At 37.4% G+C, this 23,196-nt stretch overlaps 1 protein-coding gene across 5 annotated transcripts in view; it reads right to left on the reverse strand.

Moving 5' to 3' along the window:
- The window catches only part of UBR1 (ubiquitin protein ligase E3 component n-recognin 1), a 139,948-nt gene that overhangs the window by 114,407 nt on the left and 2,345 nt on the right, over positions 1–23,196 (reverse strand). For 3 of the 5 annotated variants that reach the window (XR_012022710.1, XM_072808941.1, XM_072808940.1), the window contains exons 2-3: positions 2,250–2,506; positions 78–156 (exon numbers count right to left, since the gene is read on the reverse strand). Coding sequence is in view for 4 of the 5 variants with exons in the window: in XM_072808941.1 (XP_072665042.1) it covers positions 78–156; positions 2,250–2,506 (336 nt within the window). In the remaining variant the exon portion in view is untranslated. Of the gene's footprint in view, positions 1–77; positions 157–2,249; positions 2,507–12,431; positions 12,486–14,018; positions 14,098–23,196 lie in introns of all 5 variants that reach the window. The other 2 variants (XM_072808943.1, XM_072808942.1) reach the window with 2 other exon arrangements.

Consider the following 23,196-nt stretch of genomic DNA (forward strand, 5'->3'; position numbering starts at 1 on the left):
ATTGTAGCAGGAATTCAAGTATTAGTAGGGATTTGGACTAGATGGCTAATCTAGAGATTTTATGGATTTTTTCATACCTTGTAACGATGGTTTTTATGAACACTATTCTGGAAGCAGTCCATACAGAGTACACATGTTGGGTCAATTGCACAGTCCCTGAAAAACATTAAAAATTAGATTCCAAAATTTAGAGGATGCCAATGATGCTTAAGGTATGACTATAAAAAATGGGAATGAGTTTCCTGTGTGGTATAAGCTGAATATAGAAATGCCTCAAAAACTAAATTCCAAATAATTTTAGCCAAATTTGAATATATAGGTTTGATTTTGCTTCTTAAATCACCCTCATTACTTTGAGTTTTCACCTGATTTCAGACTGCTAAATTGCAAATCAAAATTAGTTTTGTGAAAAATGATTAGCTGTTCTTTCCATTATCTGTCATTGTCTTATCTTCTTGAATTTATAAACATATTTTTGCAAACACTGATTGTTCACTGGTAAATGAGGCTTGGATAAAGACAAAATTCATTAGAATGCAAGCAGCATAAGGGCAGGAATGTTTCTTTATTTTGTATATTGTTATGTCCCAAGCACCTGGAACAGTACCAGGCACATGGTAGTTATTCAATTAATATTTATTGAATAAACAAACAAAAATCAATCTCTTAATCTCTTCTCTAATAATAACTCTTAAAATTCATTATCTTATCTAACATTTTCAGAGCAACACAAATTGGTGCAAAGTGCAAAATCAATTTTTAAAATATCTGACTTAGAAGAGTTGAAGTCTTAAAAAGAAAATAGAATTGGGAAATTAAAAAAATGATTTTGAAGGCTATTAGGAAATAAAGATTGCCTAATCATACTCTCAAAAATATATATGATCTACTGACCTATATAGAGCAGAATTTCTCAACCTTAACAGTACTGACATTCCAAACCGAGTAACTACTTACTGGAGATAGAAGAGACTGTCCCATGCATCAGAGGATGCTTAAGCAGCAACCTTGGCCTCTACCCACTAGACGCCAGTACCATTTCCCCAAGTTTTCACAACTTAAAATGTCTCCATGACACTTTCAGGGAAGTGAGATCTACAAATGTCTATTATGCTTTAGCTGAAACTAATTGGGCTTCAGCTAAAATATATTTAAGAAAATAAACAAACCTTACTACCTATGTAGCAAAATAGTACACAAAATACAAAGCTGACTTTTTCCTGAGAAAAGAACAGGATAAAGATATTATGTTCTAAACTGTTAACTATATCTAAACTAGTCAAATCTGGAATTATAATGAAGCCAAAACCAATTCTCTGAGTTTATAAAGTCTAAAAATTCACTCCTAACCTGAACTACTTCTAATAAAGGGGAGAAAAATCCATTAAAACTAGAAGGCAGGGGTGCCTGGGTGGCTCGGTTGGTTAGGCATTTGCCTTCAGCTCAGGTCATGATCCCAAAGTCCTGGGATCAAGCCCCACATCAGACTCCCTGCTCAGTTGGGAGCCTGCTTCTCCCTCTTTCTCTCTGCCTGCCTCTCTCCCTACTTTGCTCTCTCTCTCTCTCGCTCTCTTTCTCTCTGTCAGATAAATAAATAAAATCTTAAAAAAGCAAAAACAAACCTAGAAGGCAGCTAAGATCTACAAGATGAAAACTTAAGGCTATCATTCTCTGTGCCATGTTGATGTGTAAGGCACCCACTCTCACAAAGGGCAAAAAGCCTAAAGCTACTTCCAGTTCCCCTACCAATGACCTTTTCTATTCAAATGAATTCTGTTTCTAAAAGCCCACAATCCCTTGACACTAAATCTCACTTGGTAGCAAAAACTGACCTGAAATGACATGAGACTATAGACTTTATTTATACCCTTGCTGTGAATATTCATAGATTTCTTACAGAAATGCTATGTCTGATGGTAGGATCCTGCCCTGACACTGATGGAGAAGTGTTCAGAATTCTGAAAATATACCTGATTTCAGATAAAATTATGTGGACTATATTACAAACAAGGTAAAATGCCATCACTTATATATTTTTAGAGAAAATAAGAAAGTGAGACAACTGTTTAAATCATATATGCAAAAAGAAGCTGTATAAGCAAAAACAGACTTATAACTGCATAATAAAAGGAAATTAAGTATGATTAATTATATTATAAATAGTAATAAGCAAAAAAAATACATCACAAAATAAGTACAAAATACCAAGTCTGAAATTATAACCAATCCTGTAAATTTCTAATTCTTACCTACAAGAATAGGTTGTCTCTCCACTTTTGAATACCTTTCCACAGAGTTGAAATGCTCCACTGTGTTTCAATTTCTCTAAGCAAATATCTGGATCTTCTCCAAATAAGTACCATTCCAGTGGAGTGAATATGGACATTTGTATACTCTCCTCCTGCTTTTCCAAGTCTGGGTCCATTTCAGCAGAATAAATTTCTGGCACCAACTGTGCCAAATGGTGCAAGAAAGTAGTATAAAAATCTACTTGCTGATCCCACCACTGAAAGAAAATGAAAATTAGGCTTTGTTACAAGTTTCCTCTTGAAGATATAGGGGGACAAATAATGGCATGATTCTATAATTTCAGAGAAAGTGATTTTCAATATATTATTTTATCCCTCACCAATACAAAAGGAAAGTGGGTAAAAGGAGAGTGGATAATTAAAAAAAAAAAAAAAAGAAAAAAAAGCCTTGGAAATAAGTAGTTGCCCATATACCACATATACCTGGAAAAAGAAAGAGCAGCTGAAGTGGATGAGAATTACCCTTCCCTTCTGGAATGGGCAAACTCCTGGTCTGTGAAGACAATTCTATTACCAGTCAGGGATTGTATAGACAAAGCATTCCCCCACACTATTAGTTTAATTGTTTTTAAGGAATCGTAACATTTACTGAGAAATCAAAATGAATGAGTGCAAAAGAGTTTTTAGAATGCCAAAAGCACTAAACATAAAAGAAAATGGATAAATTGGGATCCCTGGGTGGCGCAGCGGTTTAGCGCCTGCCTTTGGCCCGGGGCGCGATCCTGGAGACCCGGGATCGAATCCCACATCGGGCTCCCGGTGCATGGAGTCTGCTTCTCCCTCTGCCTGTGTCTCTGCCTCTCTCTCTCTGTGTGTGTGTGACTATCATAAATAAAAATTAAAGAAAATTAAAAAAAAAATGGATAAATTCAACTCATCAAAAGTAAACCTAAATCCTTCTGCTCTTCAAAAGAAACTATTATAGATGGCTTATTTGCCATGTTTATTTGTACATGAAAATAGCTCAATATCATTAGTCATCAGAGAAATACAAATGACAATGACAGTGAGCTACCCCTACACAACCTATTAAGGTGTAGGTAAAAAATAAAATAAAAATCTGACAATACTAAGTATTTTTTTTTTTTGACAATACTAAGTATTAACAAGGATGCAGAAAACTGGAAAAGGAAAATGCTGGTAGGAACTGAAAATGGTATAGCCACTTTACAAAAGAGTTTGGTAGTTTCTTTATAGTTAAACATATATTTACCTTATAACACAGCAATCAAACTCCTAGGTTTCTACCTAATAAATGAAAACTTATGGGATGCTTGGGTGGCTCAGAAGTTAAGCACCTGCCTTTGGCTCGGGGTGTGATCCCAGAGTCCTGGGATTAAGTCCCACATCAGGCTTCCTACATGGAGCCTGCTTCTCCCTCTGCCGAGGTCTCTGCCTCTCTCTCTCTCTCTGTGTCTCGCGTGAATATATAAATAAAATCTTAAACAAACTTATATTCACAGAAAAACTTGAATGTTATAGCAGCTTTAAATTGACAAAACTGAGAAATAACCCAACTGTTCTTCAGCTGGTGAATTATAAACAAACATAGTTTGGTGTTACAAACTATGGAATACTTCTCAGCAATAAAATAAGTTATCAATACATGCAAAATCCATTATTGTAAAAGCAGTCAAACTCAAAAGGCTATGTACTGCCTCTTAGCAACTGGGGACATAGTCACTGTGCCAGGATCTGTGTGAACTAAGCAGAGCTCATCTCTATGGCAAATTCCTGATTCTCACAATATGTCATTGACACTATATGCAGGTTTCAATAACACCACCATTCCACTCTTACCTTCAATCAAACAAGACAGTTTTCCAAGTATCAATAAATGTCCTGTTAAAAATGACATTTAGGGGGCAGCCCCGGTGGCACAGTGCTTTAGCGCCGCCTGCAGCCCGCGGCATGATCCTGGAGACCCTGGATAGAGTCCCATGTCAGGCTCTCTGCATGGAGCCTGCTTCTCCCTCTGCCTATGTCTCTGCCTCTCTCTCTCTGTGTCTCTATGAATAAATAAATAAAAAATCTTTTTAAAAAATGACATTTGGGGATTACTTACTGGCCATTTGAGCTTAACTGTGAGGTATGTTTATCCTAAACCATCCGACCAGCCCAGCCTGACCAACTTTCAACGCCATTCAGTAACAGCAAGCTTAAATGAACAGAACTAAGGGAAACAGATGTTTGAGTGCACAGATCTCTAGTATCAACCTAGCACTGACAACTTAGTTGCACTTAACATCCTTCCAATTAAATTAATATTATTGATTTGAAGTGGGCCGGCTTTCTGGTTTTATTGGTATTTCATGTTTGTCTCATAGTTATGTAAAAAGTGGCATTTATACATATTTTTGTATTTGTACACATTAAAGTTATATTCTAAAAAAATTATAAAGGCTACATACTGTATGATTCCATTTATCTGACATTCTGGAAAAGAAGAAACTACTATCAAGATGGAGGACTGCATAGTGGTTGCCAGGGGTTTATTACAAAGTAGAAGTGAGAGAATTTTTTAAAAGATTTTATTTATTTATCTGAGAGACAGAGAAAGAGAGAGCATGAGCAGAGGGAAGAGCAGAGGGAGAAGCAGACTCTCCTGCTGAGCAGGTAGTCCAGCTCAGAGTGATCCCAGGACCCTGAAATCATGACCTGAGCTAACCGACTAAGCCACTCAGCTGCCTCTGAAGTGAGGGAGTTTTTGAGTGCAATGGAATTGTTCTATATCTATATTATGATGATGGTTACACAACTGCTGACAAATGTCAAAACTCACAGGACTGTATAATAAAAAATTATTAAATTTATGTAAATTTTAAAAATGAATTTCAAAGTACATAGTTTAAAACAAAAAGGAGAGCCACTGGGGTGCCTGGGTGGCTCAATTAAGCATCGGACTCTCAATCTCAGCTCAGGTCTTGATCTCAGGATGGGAGTTCAAGCCCCGTGCTGGGCTCACCACTGGGTGTGGAGCCTACTTAATTAAAATAAATAAATAAATAAATAAATAAATAAATAACTTCATTCCATACTCCATGTCATATACAAAAATTAATTTGAAATGAACCACAGGCTTAAATATAAAAGCCAAAACCAGGGACACCTAGGTGGCTCAGTTGGTTAAGCATCTGCTTTTGGCTCAGGTCATGATCTCAGGATCTTGGGACTGAGCAGCACTTCAGGCTCTCTCCTCTGTAGGGAGTCTGTTTCTCCCTCTGCCCCCGCCCCCGCTCCTCTCTCTCTCAAATAAATTAATAAAATCTTTAAAAATAAATAAATAAAAGCCAAAACCATAAAACTTCTTGGTGAAAACATAGAAGAAAACTCTTGACATCTTGGGATGGGTCAAGATTTCTTGAACAGGGCAGAGGAAGCACCAAGCATTTTTTAAAAAGGGTAAAATAGACTTAATAAAAATTAAAACCTTCTGCTCTTCAAAACAAACACAATTGATATCCAATTCAACTACTCACTATCAATTTTTCAAATCTTTCATACTGCCAAATAATAAAGAGGAGTTTTTGAATAGATATATGTTAAAATGAACATGCCTTTGCTTCCTGAATCTAGCTACACCTTCTGTGAAATTACACAGAAACAGAAGGTAAAAGAAGTTTATTCATCATGTACTAATCCAACTTGCCAATAGGGCATAGAACATCCGCCCACAAGTTATCTATGTAGCTAAGGCCCTAGCCATTTTGGGAAAGGAACACCCTTGTCTCAAGCTATGAAACTGACTGCTCAGTCCACTGGGCAATGTTATGTAGGCAACATATTATCAACAGAATGAAGGAACCCTAGAAAAATCAATAGGGATGGAAAATTATAACTCTTGGTCAGTAAGAACAAAGGCTAAATAATTTGTACAAAATCATAGTTTTGACAAGGTGAACACAGAATTGTTCACTATACCTTAAATTAGCAGGTGTCCCCTTAAAATGTTAAAAACAATTTTCATGGCAAAGAAATAAAAGTTTTATTTAGCTATGATAAACTCATAAAACTTGTTCTAGGAGTTTTATAAGCTAACATATACTTAGAATTAAAAATTTACATAAAGTTCCATAACAGGTAACAAAGTTATAGATACTTGATTACATATAAGGCTGTGTTTGCTCTCCCGCAGCTCAACATGCCAACCATAAATAGGTTCACCTTTTAAAAACTTTATGTAAATTGACTTTAAACTGGCTTTTGGATATTGAGTTTTATAAATTCTTTATATATTTTGGATACTAAATCTTTATTGGATATGTCATTTGTAAACCTTTTTCTACTCTATAGACTGCCTTTTAGTTTTGTTGATTGTTTTCTTTACTGCCCAGAAGCTATTTTGATGAAGTCTCAATAGCTTATTTGGCTTTTGTTTCCTTTGCTTCAGGAAACATTTCTAGAAAGAAGTTGCTATTGCCAATGTCAAATAAGTTACTGCCTGTGTTCTCTTCTAGGATTTTTATGCTTTCAGGTCTCACATTAAGGTCTTTTTTTTTTTTTTAAAGATTTTATTTGAGAGAGAGCATGGGAGTTGGAGGAATAGGGGGAAGCAGAGAAAGAGGGACAAGTTGACTGCAGGGAGGAGAGGAGCTCAACAACCTGGAGATCATGAACAGAGCAGAAATCAAGAGTTCAATGCATAACCAACTGAGCCACCCAGGTGTCCCTCACATTAGGTCTTTAATCCATTTTGAACTTATTTTTGTGCATAGTGTAAGAAAGTGGTCCGGGGATCCCTGGGTGGCTCAGCGGTTTAGCGCCTGCCTTTGGCCCAGGGCACGATCCTGGAGTCCCGGGATGGAGTCCCACGTCAGGCTCCGGCATGGAGCCTGCTTCTCCCTCTTCCTGTGTCTCTGCCTCTCTCTCTCTCTCCCCATCTATCATAAATAAATAAATAAATCTTAAAAAAAAAAAAAAAAAGAAAGTGGTCCAATTTCCTCCTTCTACATGTTGCTATCCAGTTTTCCCAACACCATTTGTAGAAGAGACTGTTTTTGTCCCATTGGATAGTCTTTCTGTTTTGTCAAAAATTAATTGACCATATAATTGGGGGTTTATTTCTGGATTTTCTATTGTTTCATTGATCTATGTGTCTATTTTTGTGCCAGTACCACACCATATTGTTTTGATTACGACAGCTTTGTAATATAACTCGAAGTGCCAAATCCTGACGCTTCAGTTTGCCTTTCTTCTTGGTTTGGCTATTTAGGGTCTTTTGTGGTTCCATACAAATTTTAGCATTATTTGTTCTGGTTCTGTGAAAAATGCTGTTGATATTTTGGTAAGGATTACATTAAATGAGGGGGTTATTCTATATGTTAGTAAATTGAACACCAATAAAAAATAAATTAAAAAAAAAGGATTACATTAAATGTGCAGATTGCTTTGGGTAGTATAGACATTTTAAGAATATTTGTTCTTCCAATCCATGAGCTAGGAATGCCTTTTCCATTTCCTTGTGCTGTCTTTAATTTCTTCATCAGTATTTTAGTTTTCAGAGTACAGGTTTTTCACCTTTTTGGTTAGGTTTATTCCTAAGCATCTTATTATTTTGGATGTAATTATAAATATGATTGTTTCCTTAAATTCTCTTTCTGCTGCTTCGTTATTGGTGTATGGAAATGCAACAGATTTCTGTACATTGATTTTGTATCCTGTAACTTTACTGAATTCATGTATCAATTCTGCCATGTGGTGGAGTCTTTTGGGTTTTCTATATATAGCATCATGTCATCTGCAAATAGTGAAAGTTTTACTTCTTCCTTACTGATTTGGTTGCCTTTTATTTCTTTTTGCTGTCTGATTGCAGTGGCTAGGATGTTCAGTACTATGTTGAATAAAAGTAGTGATACTGAACATCCTTGTCTTGTTCCTGACCTTAGGAGAATAGCTCTCAGTTTTTCCCCATTAATGATGATATTAGCTGTGGGGTTTTCATACATGGCCTTTATTATATTGAGGTATGTTTCCTTTAAACCTACTTTATTGTTTTTATCATGAATGGAAACTATAATTTGTCAAATGCCTTTTCTGCATCTATTGGAATGATCATATGGTTCTTACCCTTTTTACTGATGTGATGTAACATGCTGATTGACTTGTGAATACTGAACCACTCTTGTAACCCAAGAATAAATCCCACTTGGGATTATGGTGAACGATTCTTTTAATGTAACAGATATTTGTCCAAAAAAGATATACAGATGGCCAACAGAAGCATGAAAAGATGCTCATCATCACTTATCAGGGAAACACAAATCAAAGTGCAATTAGATATCACCTCATATATGTCAGAAAGACTAAAATCAACAACACAAGAAACAATAGGTGTTGGTGAAGACGTGGGGAAAAAAGGACACTCATTCACTGTTGGTAAGAATGCAAACTGATGCAGCCACTGTGGAAAACATTGTTATGGAGGTTTCTCAAAAGGTTAAAAATAGGGGCACCTGGGTGGCTCAGCTGGTTGGGCATAGCCTTCCGCTCAGATCATGATCCCAGGATCAAACTCCCTGCTCAGCAGGAAGTCGCTTCTCCCTCTCCATCTACCTCTCCTCCTTCTCAAGTTCTCTCTCTTTCTCAAATAAATATTTTTTTAAAAAAGCTAAAAATAGACGTACCCTATGATCTAGCAATCGCACTACTGGATATTTACCAAAAGAATACAAGAAAACTAATTCAAAAAGATGGATGCACTGTTGTATTTACAGGAGTATTTACAATAGCAAAGACATTGAAGCACCCAAATGCCTGCCGGCTGATGAATGAATAAAGAAAATGTGGTTCGGAGCAGGTGGGGCAAGATGGTGGAAGAGTAGAGTCCCCAAGCCACCTGTCCCCACCAACTTACCTAGATAACTTTTAAATCATCCTGAAAACCTATGAATTTGGCCTGAGATTTAAAGAGAGAACAGCTGGAATGCTACAGTGAGAAGATTTCATGCTTCTAACAAGGTAGGAAGACGGAAAAAATATAAATAAAAAATAATCCAGTGGGGGAGGGGTCCCCACGAGAGCCAGGCTAAGGCCAGGAGGCAAGAGCCTCCAGGACAGGAAAGCTCAGGCCCGGAGAAGCAGGAACTTTACCAATCTTCCTGGATGGAAAGGTGCTTGCAGGGAACTCGGGCAGGATCCCAGGAGGGGCAGTGGATCCTCCAGGTTCCGGGGATCACTAACAGAGAAAGTGCATCCTGGGGGAGAGCACGCCACACCCAGTGGGCCGAGCTTGGTAAAGGGCTGTTCCCTGGAACAGCTCAGGCGGTGGCTCAGTGCGGAGGGGGCTGCACGGCCCCGCCCCGGGAGCGCTATTCCAGTGGCGCAGGCCCCAGAGCCCAGGGCACTGGGGGACACAGCCCAGTGAGGACGCTCCTGCCCCCAGGTGCCCCCAAGCTGTGCAGATCAGCACCGCCACCCCCCCCCCGCCCCCACGGGAGCATCCTGGCCAGTGTGGACCTGGAGACTGGGGTAGTTACTGCGGGAGCTGACTCTAGGGCTGGAGAGCTGGCCGCTGCCAGTCTTGTTCCTCCTGGTGTCACCCTGTGCCTGGGATAGAGCGTGGCCGCCAGGGAACAGGGGCCTCACAGGACAAACAGCTCCCACTGAGCCGTGCACCTGGCAGGGGGCAAGGCAGCTCCCCCAGGTGCACACACCTGAGAATCAGCACAGCAGGCCCCTCCCCCAAAAGACCAACTGGAAGGACAGGGGAAGAGCAAGTTCTTGACAGAGCAGCACTGGAAAGCTCCAGGGGAAGTCCTGGGATTTACAGCCTATAGAACCAAAGGATACACCTTGTTTTGTTTTTGTTTTTTATTCTTTGTTTGTCCCCCCCCCCCTTTTCCCTTCCTTTTTCTAGTACAATTTGTTTTTAGCCACTCTAAAGGGAGCAAAATGACTACAAAGAAGAACTCACCACAAAGGAAAGAACCAGAAACAATACTCTCTCCCACAGTGTTACAGAATTTGGATTACAATTCGATGTCAGAAAGCCAATTCAGAAGCACAATTATAAAGTTACTGGTGGCTCTGGAAAAACCCATAAAGGATTCAAGAGACTTCATGACTGCAGATTTTAGATCTAATCAGGCCAACATTAAAAATCAATTAAATGAGATGCAATCCAAAGTGGAGGACCTAACGATGAGGGTTAATGAGGTAGAAGAGTGACAAAGAAGACAAGTTGATAGCAAGGAACGAAGCTGAGGAAAAAAGAGAAAAACAATTAAAAGACCATGAGGAAAGGCTAAGGGAAATAAATGACAGCCTCAGAAGGAAAAATCTATGTTTAATTGGCGTTCCAGACGGCACCAAAAGGGACAGAGGACCAGAAATTGTATTTGAACAAATCATAGCTGAGAACTTCCTTAATTTGGGGAGAGAAACAGGCATTCAGATCCAGGAAACACAGAGATCCCTCCCTAAAATCAATAAAAACCGCTCAATACCCCGACATTTCATAGTGAATCTTGCAAATTCCAAAGAAAAAGAGAAGATCCTTAAAGCAGCAAGAGACAAGAGATCCCTAACCTATATGGGGAGAAGTATTAGGTTAACTGCACACCTCTCCACAGAGACCTTTCTGGCCTGGCAGGATATATTCAGGGTCTCATCCTAAATGAGAAGAACCTGCAGCCAAGAATACTTTATCCAGCAAGGCTCTCATTCAGAATAGAAGGAGAGATAAAGAGCTTCCAAGATAGGCAGATACTGAAAGAATATGTGACCACCAAACCAGCTCTGCAAGAAATATTAAGGTGGGGGGGGGGGGTGGATCCCTGGACAGCTGAGCGGTTTAGCACCTGCCTTTGGCCCAGGGTGCTATCCTGGAGTCCTGGGATTGAGTCCCACGTCCGGCTCCCGGCATGGAGCCTGCTTTTCCCTCCTCCTGTGTCTCTGCCTCTCTATGTCTATCATGAATAAATAAGTAAATAAATAAATCTTAAAAAAAAAAGAAAGAAAGAAATACTAAGGGGGAACTTTGTAAAAGAAAGAGAAAGCCAAAGAAATAATTCACAAAAACAGGGACTGAATACGTATTATGACACTAAATTCATATCTTTCAATAGTAACTCTGAACGTGAATGGGCTTAATGATCCCATCAAAAGGTGCAGGGTTTCAGACTGGATAAAAAAGCAAGACACATCTATTTGCTGTCTACAAGAGACTCATTTTAGACCTAAGGATACCTCCAGCCTGAAAATGAAAGGTTGGAGAACCATTTACCATTCAAATGGTTCTCAAAAGAAAGCAGCAATCCTCATATAAGATAAATTAAAGTTTATCTCAAAGACTGTAGTAAGAGATGAAGACGGATACTATATCATTCTTAAAGGATCTATCCAACAAGAGGATCTAACAATCATGAATATTTATGCCCCTAATGTGGGAGCTGCCAAGTATATCAATCAATTAATAACCAAAGTTAAGACATACTTAGATAATAATACACTTATACTGGGAGACTTCAACATGGCACTTTCTGTAAACAACAGATCTTCTAAGCACAACATCTCCAAAGAAAATGTGGTGCATATATACACAATAGAATATTATTCAGCTATAAAAAAGAATGAAATCTTGCCATGTGGAACAACATAGATGGAGCTAGAGTATAATGCTAAACAAGTTAGTCAAAGACAAATACCATCTGATTCAATACATATGTGGAAGAAATATAAATAAAATCTTAAAAAAAAGTTATACTGTTACACACAAACAAAAGGTACAGAATAGTAAGTATAATATGATACTATCTATAAAGGGAGATTTTTACAATTTTTAAAAAGATTTTATTCATTTATTCATGAGAGACACACAGAGAGAGAGAGGCAGAGACACAGGCAGAGGGAGAAGCAGGCTCCATGCAGGGAGCCCAATGTGGGACTTGGCCTCAGCCGAAGGTAGAGCTCTGCTCAATCATTGAGCCATGCAGGTGTCACAATTTTTACCATTTATAAAGGGTCATTTTTTACTATATATGATTAAAAAATCATTTTAAAGCTTTTTCAATCTACACATATGTGTAGAAAGTTATTCATAACAAAAAAACACTAAACCTTTAATGTCCATCATTAGGGGAATAGTTTAAGAAATTGTATAATCTATCATTTAGCTACACTTACCCAGAGTGTTCTTTTTTTTTTTTTTCCAGAGTGTTCTTATAATGTCACTTGTAACTGTGAAAAAATGAAGTCCACATAAATACCTATCAATAAAGGTACACCCATACATTCTATGCAGTCAGAATGTCATAATAACTACAGAGTGGTAAAAGCAGGTTTAAAATAATTTCATTTTTGAAAAAATCCTAAATTATGTAGACTTTAAAAATGTCTACATATTCAGGTTTTCTAATTCAACATATGTACATGTACATCTATGCACATGGCTTCCTAAACATAGACAAAGATCTGAAAGAAGAAACATCAAACTTTTAACAATGGTTACATGGAGACAAGGAACTGGGGAGACAATTCAGAGATTTTCATGTTTTAATAAACAATGTTATACTGTTTGACTTTTTTAGACAAGGTCAATACTTTTGCAATTAAGAAAAAAAAAAAAAACACTAAAGAACCTGTAAGATATAATGTGCCCATTTAAAGTAATGCCAGGGGCACCTAGCTGGCTCAGTTGGTAGAGCATGTGACTCTTGATCTCAGGGTTGTAAGCTTGTGCCCCACGTGTGGTGTAGACATTACTTAATAATAAAAAAATCTTAACAAAAAAAGATGTCAAATAGTTTCAAAATATCTCCCTGAAGATACTTATTAATGACAAGGAGAAAAGATAACAACTTTAGAGAAACCCTGCAGATACCAAACTAAGCAAGTGATTAAGATACAATATCACCAATAATAAGAATACTGATACTAAGAATACCTTAATATGATTCACTGAGAAGGTTATGTTTTGTATTATTTTTGCTAAAAATGCACAGCCTCACTATAATCATGAGTAAACATCAAATCCAAATTGAGAACATTCTACAAGGTAATTGTTGAAAATTCTTCAAAAATGTCAAGGTCATAAAAAACAAAACAAGAACAAGACATTGTTACGAACTCCAAAAGACTATGAAGAAAGTGAGACACTATTACAGACTGGAGGAAACAAAGGAGAAACAACTAAATGTAGTATGAGATCCTAGATAGGATCCTGGAACAGAAAAATATTTATTGCCAGTGGGAAAACAATTACAATTCAAATAAGGTCTATTGTTTAGTTACTATCAATATTAATTTCCTGTCCCTGATAATTACATTATGGTTATGTAAGATGCTAACATTAGGGAATGCAGGTGTGAAGGATACAAAGAGAACTGTTTCTGCTATTTTTCCAAATTTTCTCTAAGTCTAAAATGAGTTCAAAATAAAAAGAAAAAAGAACCTATACTAAAGATGATTCTTTACTAATAATATAGAAAGGCATTAATAATATAGAGTTTGGTAAAGCAGGTTTCAAAGCAGTATGTATAAAATCTCATTTTGGCTAAATATTTTATATGAGGAAAAAAATCAGAAGGAATATACACCAAAATATTAACAGCAGTAGGTAGTGAGAGTTTAACATATTTTCATGGAATTTGTACATTTGCTTACCTAATATGAATAATATTCTTAGTGATATTTTCCATAATTGGGGGAGGGGATTTTTTCATTGTAAAATTCAAAATATTTAACTAAAACCTTTTAAAAAACCAACTATACCTTGCAGTCTTCTAACTCCAACTTTTCTAAGGTATGCATAGACCAACAACTTGTTTTCTCCACAAACCCAGGAACAACTCTATGAAATAAAGAATATATAATGTTCTATTATATACCTAAGGTTCTTTTCTCCAAACAGTACTAAATGGGAAAAAAAAAATCCTGTATATTTACTGCCATACACCAAACAAAAAATTTTCTGTATTCTCTAATTATTGAAGGCACAGAATTAGTTCAAGTTTTTGAAGAATACTTGAAGAACATGAGAAGAACATGAGAAACTTGACAGTACACCAAAAACCTAAGGGATCTTCTGGTTCAAGTCTCTCATTTTACAGATGCAAAAAACTGAGTCACAAGGAGAAGTAAACAGGCTTTTCCAAAATCAAATAAACAATTAGTATCAGAGTCAGGAACAGAAGTTAGGATTCTAACTCCTAGAGTTCAATGCTCATTGTACTCAATCACATATAAGTACAGTTATTTTAAATTTACCCTTAAGACTAATCAATTTCACTTTTAATCATAAAACAAGAACCATAGTTTTGCCTTATGTTTTTCCTTCAAATGAAGCCTCTTCAGTAACTTCTGCCTGACATTCCTGGATACTACTAAAGATTCTTCTTTTTTTTTTTTTTTTTAAAGATTTTATTTATTTATTCATGAGCCAGAGAGAGAGAGAGAGAGAGAGAGAGAGAGAGGCAGAGACACAGGCAGAGGGAGAAGCAGGCTCCCTGCACGGCCTGATGCAGGACTAGATCCTGGACCCCAGGATCAGGCCCTGAGCAGCTCAACCACTTGAGCCATCCAGGTATTCCACTACTAAAGATTCTTTAATTGCACATCTTATTGTGAACTAATATTTTAAAATGTTATCTTTATACTGTTGGTTGATTTGGGCAGATGTCTCGGTGTTGATGCCTTAAATGCCCTCTCCAGTGATTTTACCACTAGGTCTCCATCCTTCCACCCCCACCAGGGGTTATTCCTTAAGGTCTATCAAGCTCACCTCCCGAAAAGGGAACCTTCTTGCACTGTTGGTGGGAATGTGAACTGGTACAGCCACTCTGGAAAACTGTGTGGAGGTTCCTCAAAGAGTTAAAAATAGAACTACCCTACGACCCAGCAATTGCACTACTGGGAATTTATCCCAAAGATATAGATGCAGTGAAAAGCCAAAACACTTGCACCCTAATGTTTATAGCAGCAATGTCCACAATAGCCAAACTGTGGAAGAAGCCTTGGTGTCCATCAAAAGATGAATAGATAAAGAAGCTGTGGTCTATGTATATAATAGAATACTACTTGGGATCCCTGGGTGGCGCAGCGGTTTAGCGCTTGCCTTTGGCCCAGGGCGCGATCCTGGAGACCCGGGATCGAATCCCACGTCGGGCTCCCGGTGCATGGAGCCTGCTTCTCCAACTCTGCCTGTGTCTCTGCCTCTCTCTCTCTGTGACTATCATAAATAAATAAATAAATTTAAAAAAAAAAAAAAGAATATTACTCAGCCATTAGAAATGACGACTACCCACCATTTGCTTCAACATGGATGGAACTGGAGGGTATTATACTGAGTGTGAAGTAAGTCAAACAGAGAAGGACAATCATCATATGGTTTCACTTATATGGGGACTATAAAAAATAGTGAAAGGGATTATAGGGAAAAGGAGAGAAAATGAGTGGGAAATATCAGAGGGGATGACAGAACATGAGAGACTCCTAACTCTGGGAAACGAACAAGGGGTAGTGGAAGGGGAGGCAGGTGGGGGGATGGGGTGACTGGGTGATGGGCACTGAGGGGGGCACTCGATGGGATGAGCACTGGGTGTTATACTATATGTTGGCAAATTAAACTCCAATAAAAAATATACATTAAAAAAAAAAAAGCTCACCTTCTCTTTGACTACTACACTGATGAGGCTAAGAAAACCTCTCTCCCCTGTAGCTCGAACATAGCACTTACTGAAGGAGGTAATTATTCAGTATCTATATCTCTGTCAAATAACATTAGTTATCTTTATATGTGTACACTTAGCTTTCACCCAGACTATAAATTCCCTAAGGGGAGGAACACCACCTTCCAAATTTCTGTGTCACCAAAGGCCTACCACAAGTACTTAATAAAAGTTCTCTTGGAGCTCCTGGATGTTTCTGTTGATTATAAGTGTTTGACTCATGATTTTCACTCAGGTCAGGAGCTCAGGGTTGTGGGATCAAGTCCCACATTAGGCTCCACAGTCAGTGAGGAGTCTGCTAGAGATTTTCTCCCTCTCCCTTCCTGTTTGCAGGCTCTGTCTCTAAATAAACAAATAAAATCTTTTTTTAAAAAAAGTTCTCAGTCATTGCTAAATGTTAATGAATTTCTTGCTAGAGAAAACAAAGCAAATATTGACATTAAGCCTTCTAAAACTATAGAATTCTTCTAGAAGATAAAGTATAATTTCACACTTTGATGAAGATTTTTTCCTAAATGATTGCCACATCTACAAAAAATCTTTTTCAACTAAGATGTGTCCTTTTTTTTAAAATAAAGATTTTATTTATTTATTCATGAGACACCCAGAGAGAGAGAGAGACACAGGTAGAGGGAGAAACAGGCTCCCTGCAGGGAGCATGATGGGGGACTCTATCCCAGGACCACAGGTTCAAGACCTGAGCCAAAGGCAGATGCTTCACCACTGAGCCACCCAGGCATCCCAAGATGGGTCTTTTTTTTTTCTTTTTTTTTTTTTTTTTTAGGTAAGAAAAAGTACACAACCTGTATTTTTACTGGGTGACATGTTCAGAATTATTGGTGCCTGGAGTAGATTTGATTTTCTTATTTGTTTGGTTGTTTTTAATATCTTTACCCACTTCAGATAAGAATAAAATTAAGAATTTTTAATTTCAATGTCCAGACGGAAAAAAATATTTTTTAACATTTGGAATTAAGAGAAGGTTTTCTTAATTCACTGTTCTGTAAAAACAAGTTCTCACAACATTTAAATTCCCAAACATTCCAAACATTTTCCTCATCCCCATGGAGATTAAAGATATGTTCTCAATTCTGACCCAGGGACTTGGATGCCTGTTTGGGAACATCATTTTGAAAAAGGAACTTACTTTTAGTATGTTTCGTTTGTTCAAATCACAACTTACCCTTCCTTAGACAACTGCTGACATCTAAAAAGCTTCAGATGCCCTGAAACTTTTTCCAATTCTTCTGTTTTAAAGTAATAACAGAATATGGAGGCTCTAGAACTGTTCATAGCAAGTACTGGATGAGTGTAATTGAAGTATCTCCAGGCATCAAAAAATCTTTTGGTTACACAAAATTTTCTTCTAATACTATTTGACAGATTCATAAAACTTAAAAACAAGAAAACAATAACAGCAAAATTCCTAGTAAAACTGCTCCATGAGAAGACCCTATCTATAACATACTTGATCATTAGTTCCCTAAGCCTGTCTGAACACTTCCTTTCAGCCAATGTTCTTTCAGCTCATAATTAAACCAAAATCTATGCTCCTGTAATTCTTATGCTATACTGCCTGAAATAATCCAATATAATTTATTCTGCTCTTTTCATCCAACAGCCTTTCAAATAAATGATGATACTATTAAGTCTCTCATCGGTCTCTTCATTCTGCGGGTATAGTGGAACATAGAAACTAAAGAAACCTGTCCATCCCTAGAAATGATATTTGGCTAACCATCCCTAATGCTATGGTATTCAGACTACTCTTTATATTAATTATTCTTTTATGGAACATGCACAATGTGCCGCTGACTACAGGAGTGGGATTGTTTCTTACCTTCCTTATTCCGTGCACAAAACTGCTCAAAAAGGTCACATTCTTTTTTTTAGTAGCCACATCATATTATGACTTAGTGAGTTACCAGACAAGTAAAACCCTTAGGTCAATCACATATAAGAGACCTGGTCCGATATACAAATACCTAGCCCTAAGTATAAGGCTATAATTTCACCATGATTAAATTTCACTTTTTTTTTTTTTTTCACTTTGTTAGTTTTGACGTAATTATTCAGACTAAGATTTTTTGTGTGGGTCCTAAAACGTATTTCTTATCCCTGCCAGCTTTGTGTTGTTTGTAAATACGATAAGTAAGTATACTATGTCTTCATGGCACTGATAAAATAAGCCAGGGTCAAATATAGTCATGTGACAAATAAGGCCTCTTTTACGATAATACATAAGCATGCTGTCAGAATTTAATTTTTGAAACCATTCTGTCTCTCCTAAGTCATTCTCTTCCTTTTTCTTCTCTGATCATAGGTTCCTGCTCCAATTCTAAGCTCTCCTTGAAATATTTGGAACAATGAAATCTGCTTTCCTAAACTGTGGAGTATACATCTTATATTTGCTTTCCACTGTATTGAATATATATTTGCAAATGGACTAAAATCCTTTCTTAGACTACAATGTAGAGTATGTGTGTATATAAAAATAAATGGATAAATTAATAGATTTTCTTCTCTGTTCTCAAATCATTCTAGCTTACCCATAAATACCAAAAGTTCAAAGGCATTTTAAAAGGTAGTCTATAAAGACAGAGTAAGTGGTTAAGCCCCACTTCTCCAAACAAGTCAAATAGACTTTGTTCTGAAGAATGGCATTAAGTAAACTATTAGAAGGAGAATTACTATATTCAAGTGATTAACAGCAGACTCCATCCTGGACAGGACCTATATCATTCCCGGATAGCAAGTAGGCACTTAGGGAAGCACAATAACTCTTCCAGAGTCATTCAGAAGCATTTATTTAGTACATCATATTTCCATAAGCACTTAGCATATTATAGGGAGGGCACAACTTAACATTTAAGAAAAGGCTGTTATCAAATGCTTTAAAAAAAAAAACCAACTCATCTAATAACAATGGTTTCTTCAATAGGAGACATGTTAACTCAGAATACCTTAGAAGAACACAAAGGAATTCACAGTAAATCACCTGGGACTAAAGAGGTCTTAATATTTTGTCTTAAGTTATCTGAGGCAATGAGTCAAAAGTTTAAAGAAAATTGTTCCACAGAGCACAGTATATGATTAGCACTTGTAGAGAAATGGGTAAAATGATGGCAAGGGAAATCTGAAATGACCCTCAAGGCCAGCACACATGAAGAGAGGATGGGCAGGACACAGTTCATCCTGCATCACTGATTTATACACATATCTAACCAGTCTCTTTATGCAGTATTGAGGACAAAAACCTATTTACAGGACAATGTCAAAACACTGTAAAACATAAGTAGTCCATCTTTAGCATCAGGTCATCCACACTAAATTACTATTCTTCCCTAGACTATTACCAAATCTATCACTCTGATCTGCAGTTTTATTCCTCAAATTCATATTTGAGTCTATAAAATCTGATTACTGAAAATCAGAATTTTCCTTAGTGGCCCACAACAGAAATTAGGAGATGACGATGAAAACACAACAGGCACTAGGTCTTGTTATGATCTGGTGACAAAGCACTTCAGTTAGGACACAAGAGACCTTGGTTTTCATTCTAGTTTTCTCATTCTAAGTGTCCAGAGCTGTGCTCTGGATAAAAAATAATACAGATTCCAATTTCTAAGAACTATCAACCACTGCTGAAAATAACATATAACTTCTTACTTCTTCTTCTATATTTCAGCATGTTATTATATTTTTAGGATTTTAATTTTTTTAAGTAATCTGTACACCCAACATGGGGCTCAAACTTACATCTGTGAAATCAAGAGTCACATGCTCCACCAAGTGAGCCAGGTGGTTCCCCATCTCAATATTTTATGGCCAACCAGCAAGACGAATTTTTATTTTTTATTTTATTTATTTTAAGATTTTATTTATTCATGAGAGTCAGAGAGAGAGAAAGAGAGAGAGAGAGAGAGAGGAAGAGACACAGGTAGAGGGAGAAGCAGGCTCCATGCAGGGAGCCTGATGCAGGACCAGATCCCAGGACTCCAGGAGCATGCCCTGGGCCGAAGGCAGGCACTAAACCGCTGATCCACCCAGGGATCCCAAATTTTTATCTTTTAAAGATCCACTACACATATGAGATTGTAGATAAGTTTTTTCACAATTTTCATAATGATTATTGCCCAAACATAATAATATTAAACTTAAAAAATAATCCTAAAATCCCATTTGGAGACAATATAACTTTGAGAGTAATGGAAATGTTCTACACCCCAACTTAGTAAGTTATACCGGTGTATACATTTATCAAACCTCATCAGCCAAAACGTTCAAAATGGAAGCATTTTATTATATTTAAATAAAACTTGATAATGTTAATTCTTTTTAAAATTCCCTTTTCAATTTTAAAATGTTTAGCCTCATTATCTCTTAACTTCCCCAACTCCTATTATCTCCACCTCCACTCCACCTCAGTTATTGTCTCCTCACTCATTTACCCATTCATGCATTCAATAACAATTTTAAAGCAACCTGTTAGGTACCGGAGATACAGATGTGAACAAGAAACAGTTCATGCTCTCATGAGTTTATTGTCTAGAAGGAAAGATAGCGAACAAGCTACGTTCAGGACAACCTGAGATATGCTGCATACAACAGGAGTATGAAAAGGGTGCTCTAGGAACATACAAATTGCTCATCTATCTGGCTCTACCATCACAAAACCTGATGTGTCTCCACACTCTCAAACTCCAAAACCCCTTACTGACCATAATGGTCAGTTCTTCCATTTATGCCATCATGACTTTTAATACCTCAAATCCCACCAATTCCTCAGAATTCCTGTTTTGACCTTTCTTATACCCCTCCACCCACCTTCAGCCTGGATGCCATTAGCTACTACTCTAATATGCCCCCTCATTTCTCTTCCCATCCTCCATCTACACCTCCCTCCCCCAATTACTACCAATCTTGTTAAAATAAATCATTAATGTTGATTCTCAGTTATTCATTAAGAGTACATAAATGTCTATTTCAAGTGCATACTGGGATATATCAGTGGACCAGCCAGACAAGATCTTTGTCTTCACGGAGCTTACATTCTGGTGGGAGACACAGATATTTATTTATTTATGTATTTATGTATTTATGTATTTATTTATTTCAGATATTTAAATAACAAAGACAGCATAGTAATTACAGATTGTAATAAGTGCAGTAAAGGAAATCAACAGGGTGCTTACACACATAGAAGGATAAGAAGAACCCATCTTTTAGACTGGGTAAATATCAAGAAAAAGCAGAGGAAAAACACTCTTGGAAAAAAGAACAGCAAGTAAAGGTACGGGCCTTGAAGAAAGACAGATCTTGTGCTTGTTTTAGAAACCAACAGGCCAGTGTGGCTAATACTAAATGAGGAGAAATAACAGGAAATGAGGGGAGATGTAGGAGCCAGATCATGCAAGATCTTGAAAGGTTTGTAATGAGTTTAGATTTTATTGCAAGTAGAATGGGAAGCCACTGAAAGATTTAGGCAGGAGGCTGACATGATCTGACATAGTCTTAAAAAAATGACTCTAGATCTGTGGAGAATACACTGGAAGAGGGCAGAACTGGAAGCAAAGAGACCAGTTAAGAGGCCACTGCAGTTGCCTAGGCAACAGATGGTGACTAGGACTAGAGAGGTGGAGTGGAGACAGAGAGAGTTGTGTTTGAGAGCTATCGTGGAAGTGTCATGAGACAGATAACAAAATTCTTGATCAGCCTCCCTTATTTCCCCTCCTCAAACCTGGTCCTTTCTCTTAAGAATATGATATAACCATGGCCATGAATGCTTAAACCAAAAACTGAGGATCTAGATGTCATTTGTTTCTTCCCATTTATCCTCATGCCTAATCCATTAGCAAATCTTTTTGCTTCTACCATACTCCTAAAATCTCTCTCAAATCTATTCACTTCTCTTTATCGTCAGCAATGTCTCTCTGGTACAAACCACCATCCCCTAAGGCTTAAGGTTTTAGCATTAGCTTCCTAATTGTTCCCCCTGTTTGAATCACTTATCAATGACAGCCAAGTGGCTATGTCAAGTAGGCAATTATTTGGACTCATGAATCTGGAGCTCAGAAGTGAGACCTAAAGATATAAATTTGGGAACTGAATGCATACCAATGGTATCTAAAGCCACAAAACTGGATGAAATCACGTAGGTAGAGGGTGTAGACAGAAAAAAGAAAACACCTTAGTACCAAGCCAGGAAACACCTTGAGATTGACTTAAGAAAGAAAATCTAGTCAAAGTAGACAGAAGACAATAGTTCTGTCAGACCACCCCACATACTCTGAATTCTCAGTTTTTCTCAGTCCTTATCTTCTGGACCCAATAAGCCACCCAATCCTAGAAACTATACCCTATGGTGCTGTACTACTATCACCTCCTTCCTGCTTGGCTACTCCCTTTCTAGGTCCTTCTCTGGTTCTTCCTCCATCTTCTATCCCTGAAATCTAATCATTCCTGTCCCCAGTCTTTCTCCCTCTCTTCCTTCCCTCTCGAGACCCTCCATGTCTGTCCCTGTATGCGCTCATCACACAATTCTTCCTCAAAGACATTCTCCAGTCTCACAATCTCTATCTATATTGAGAATTTCCAAATGTCTAGCTGAGTCTTACTCAAAGTGTGGCTTACAGACCAGGACTTCAGAATCAGCAAGGTATGCTTGTAAAAATTCCCTACCCTAGACCTACAAAATCAATTCTTCTAATGATTCTTAAGCAAAGACTTCTATAAATGTCCAATAATTCATACCCATTATTTCACCTTAATTGCATGTTAGGTGATATTAGGAATTTGAGAGCCTTTGCGTTTTTTTTTTTTCTTTGCGCTTTTGATAGCAATATGACAAAGAAATGACCAGCGGTTTAAAAAGAAAGTTTAAGGAAAACAGAAAGTATAATCAAGGACAAGACTCTAATGGAGTTAGTAAGAGTTCTAAAACCTTGTAACTGTCCCATATTTATTATTTTTGTTTTCCCTGACTCCCAGTGGTGACTTAAAATACAAATCATTTTAATGTTAAAGGATCGCTAAGCTTGTTTTACTCGATAGCAAAGAAGGAGTAACCTGGAAGTACCTTACTCTATTGTCAGAATAAAATTGAAGACAATAGTTTTAAAAAGAAAAAGGAGGGCACCCCCGGTGGCGCAGCGGTTTAGCGCGGCCTGCAGCCCGGGGTCTGATCCTGGAGACCCAGGATCGAGTCCCGCATCGGACTCCCA

The sequence above is a fragment of the Canis lupus genome, chromosome 32 (genome assembly GCF_048164855.1).
Source record: "Canis lupus baileyi chromosome 32, mCanLup2.hap1, whole genome shotgun sequence".
In the NCBI taxonomy this organism is placed as follows: Eukaryota; Metazoa; Chordata; class Mammalia; order Carnivora; family Canidae; genus Canis; species Canis lupus.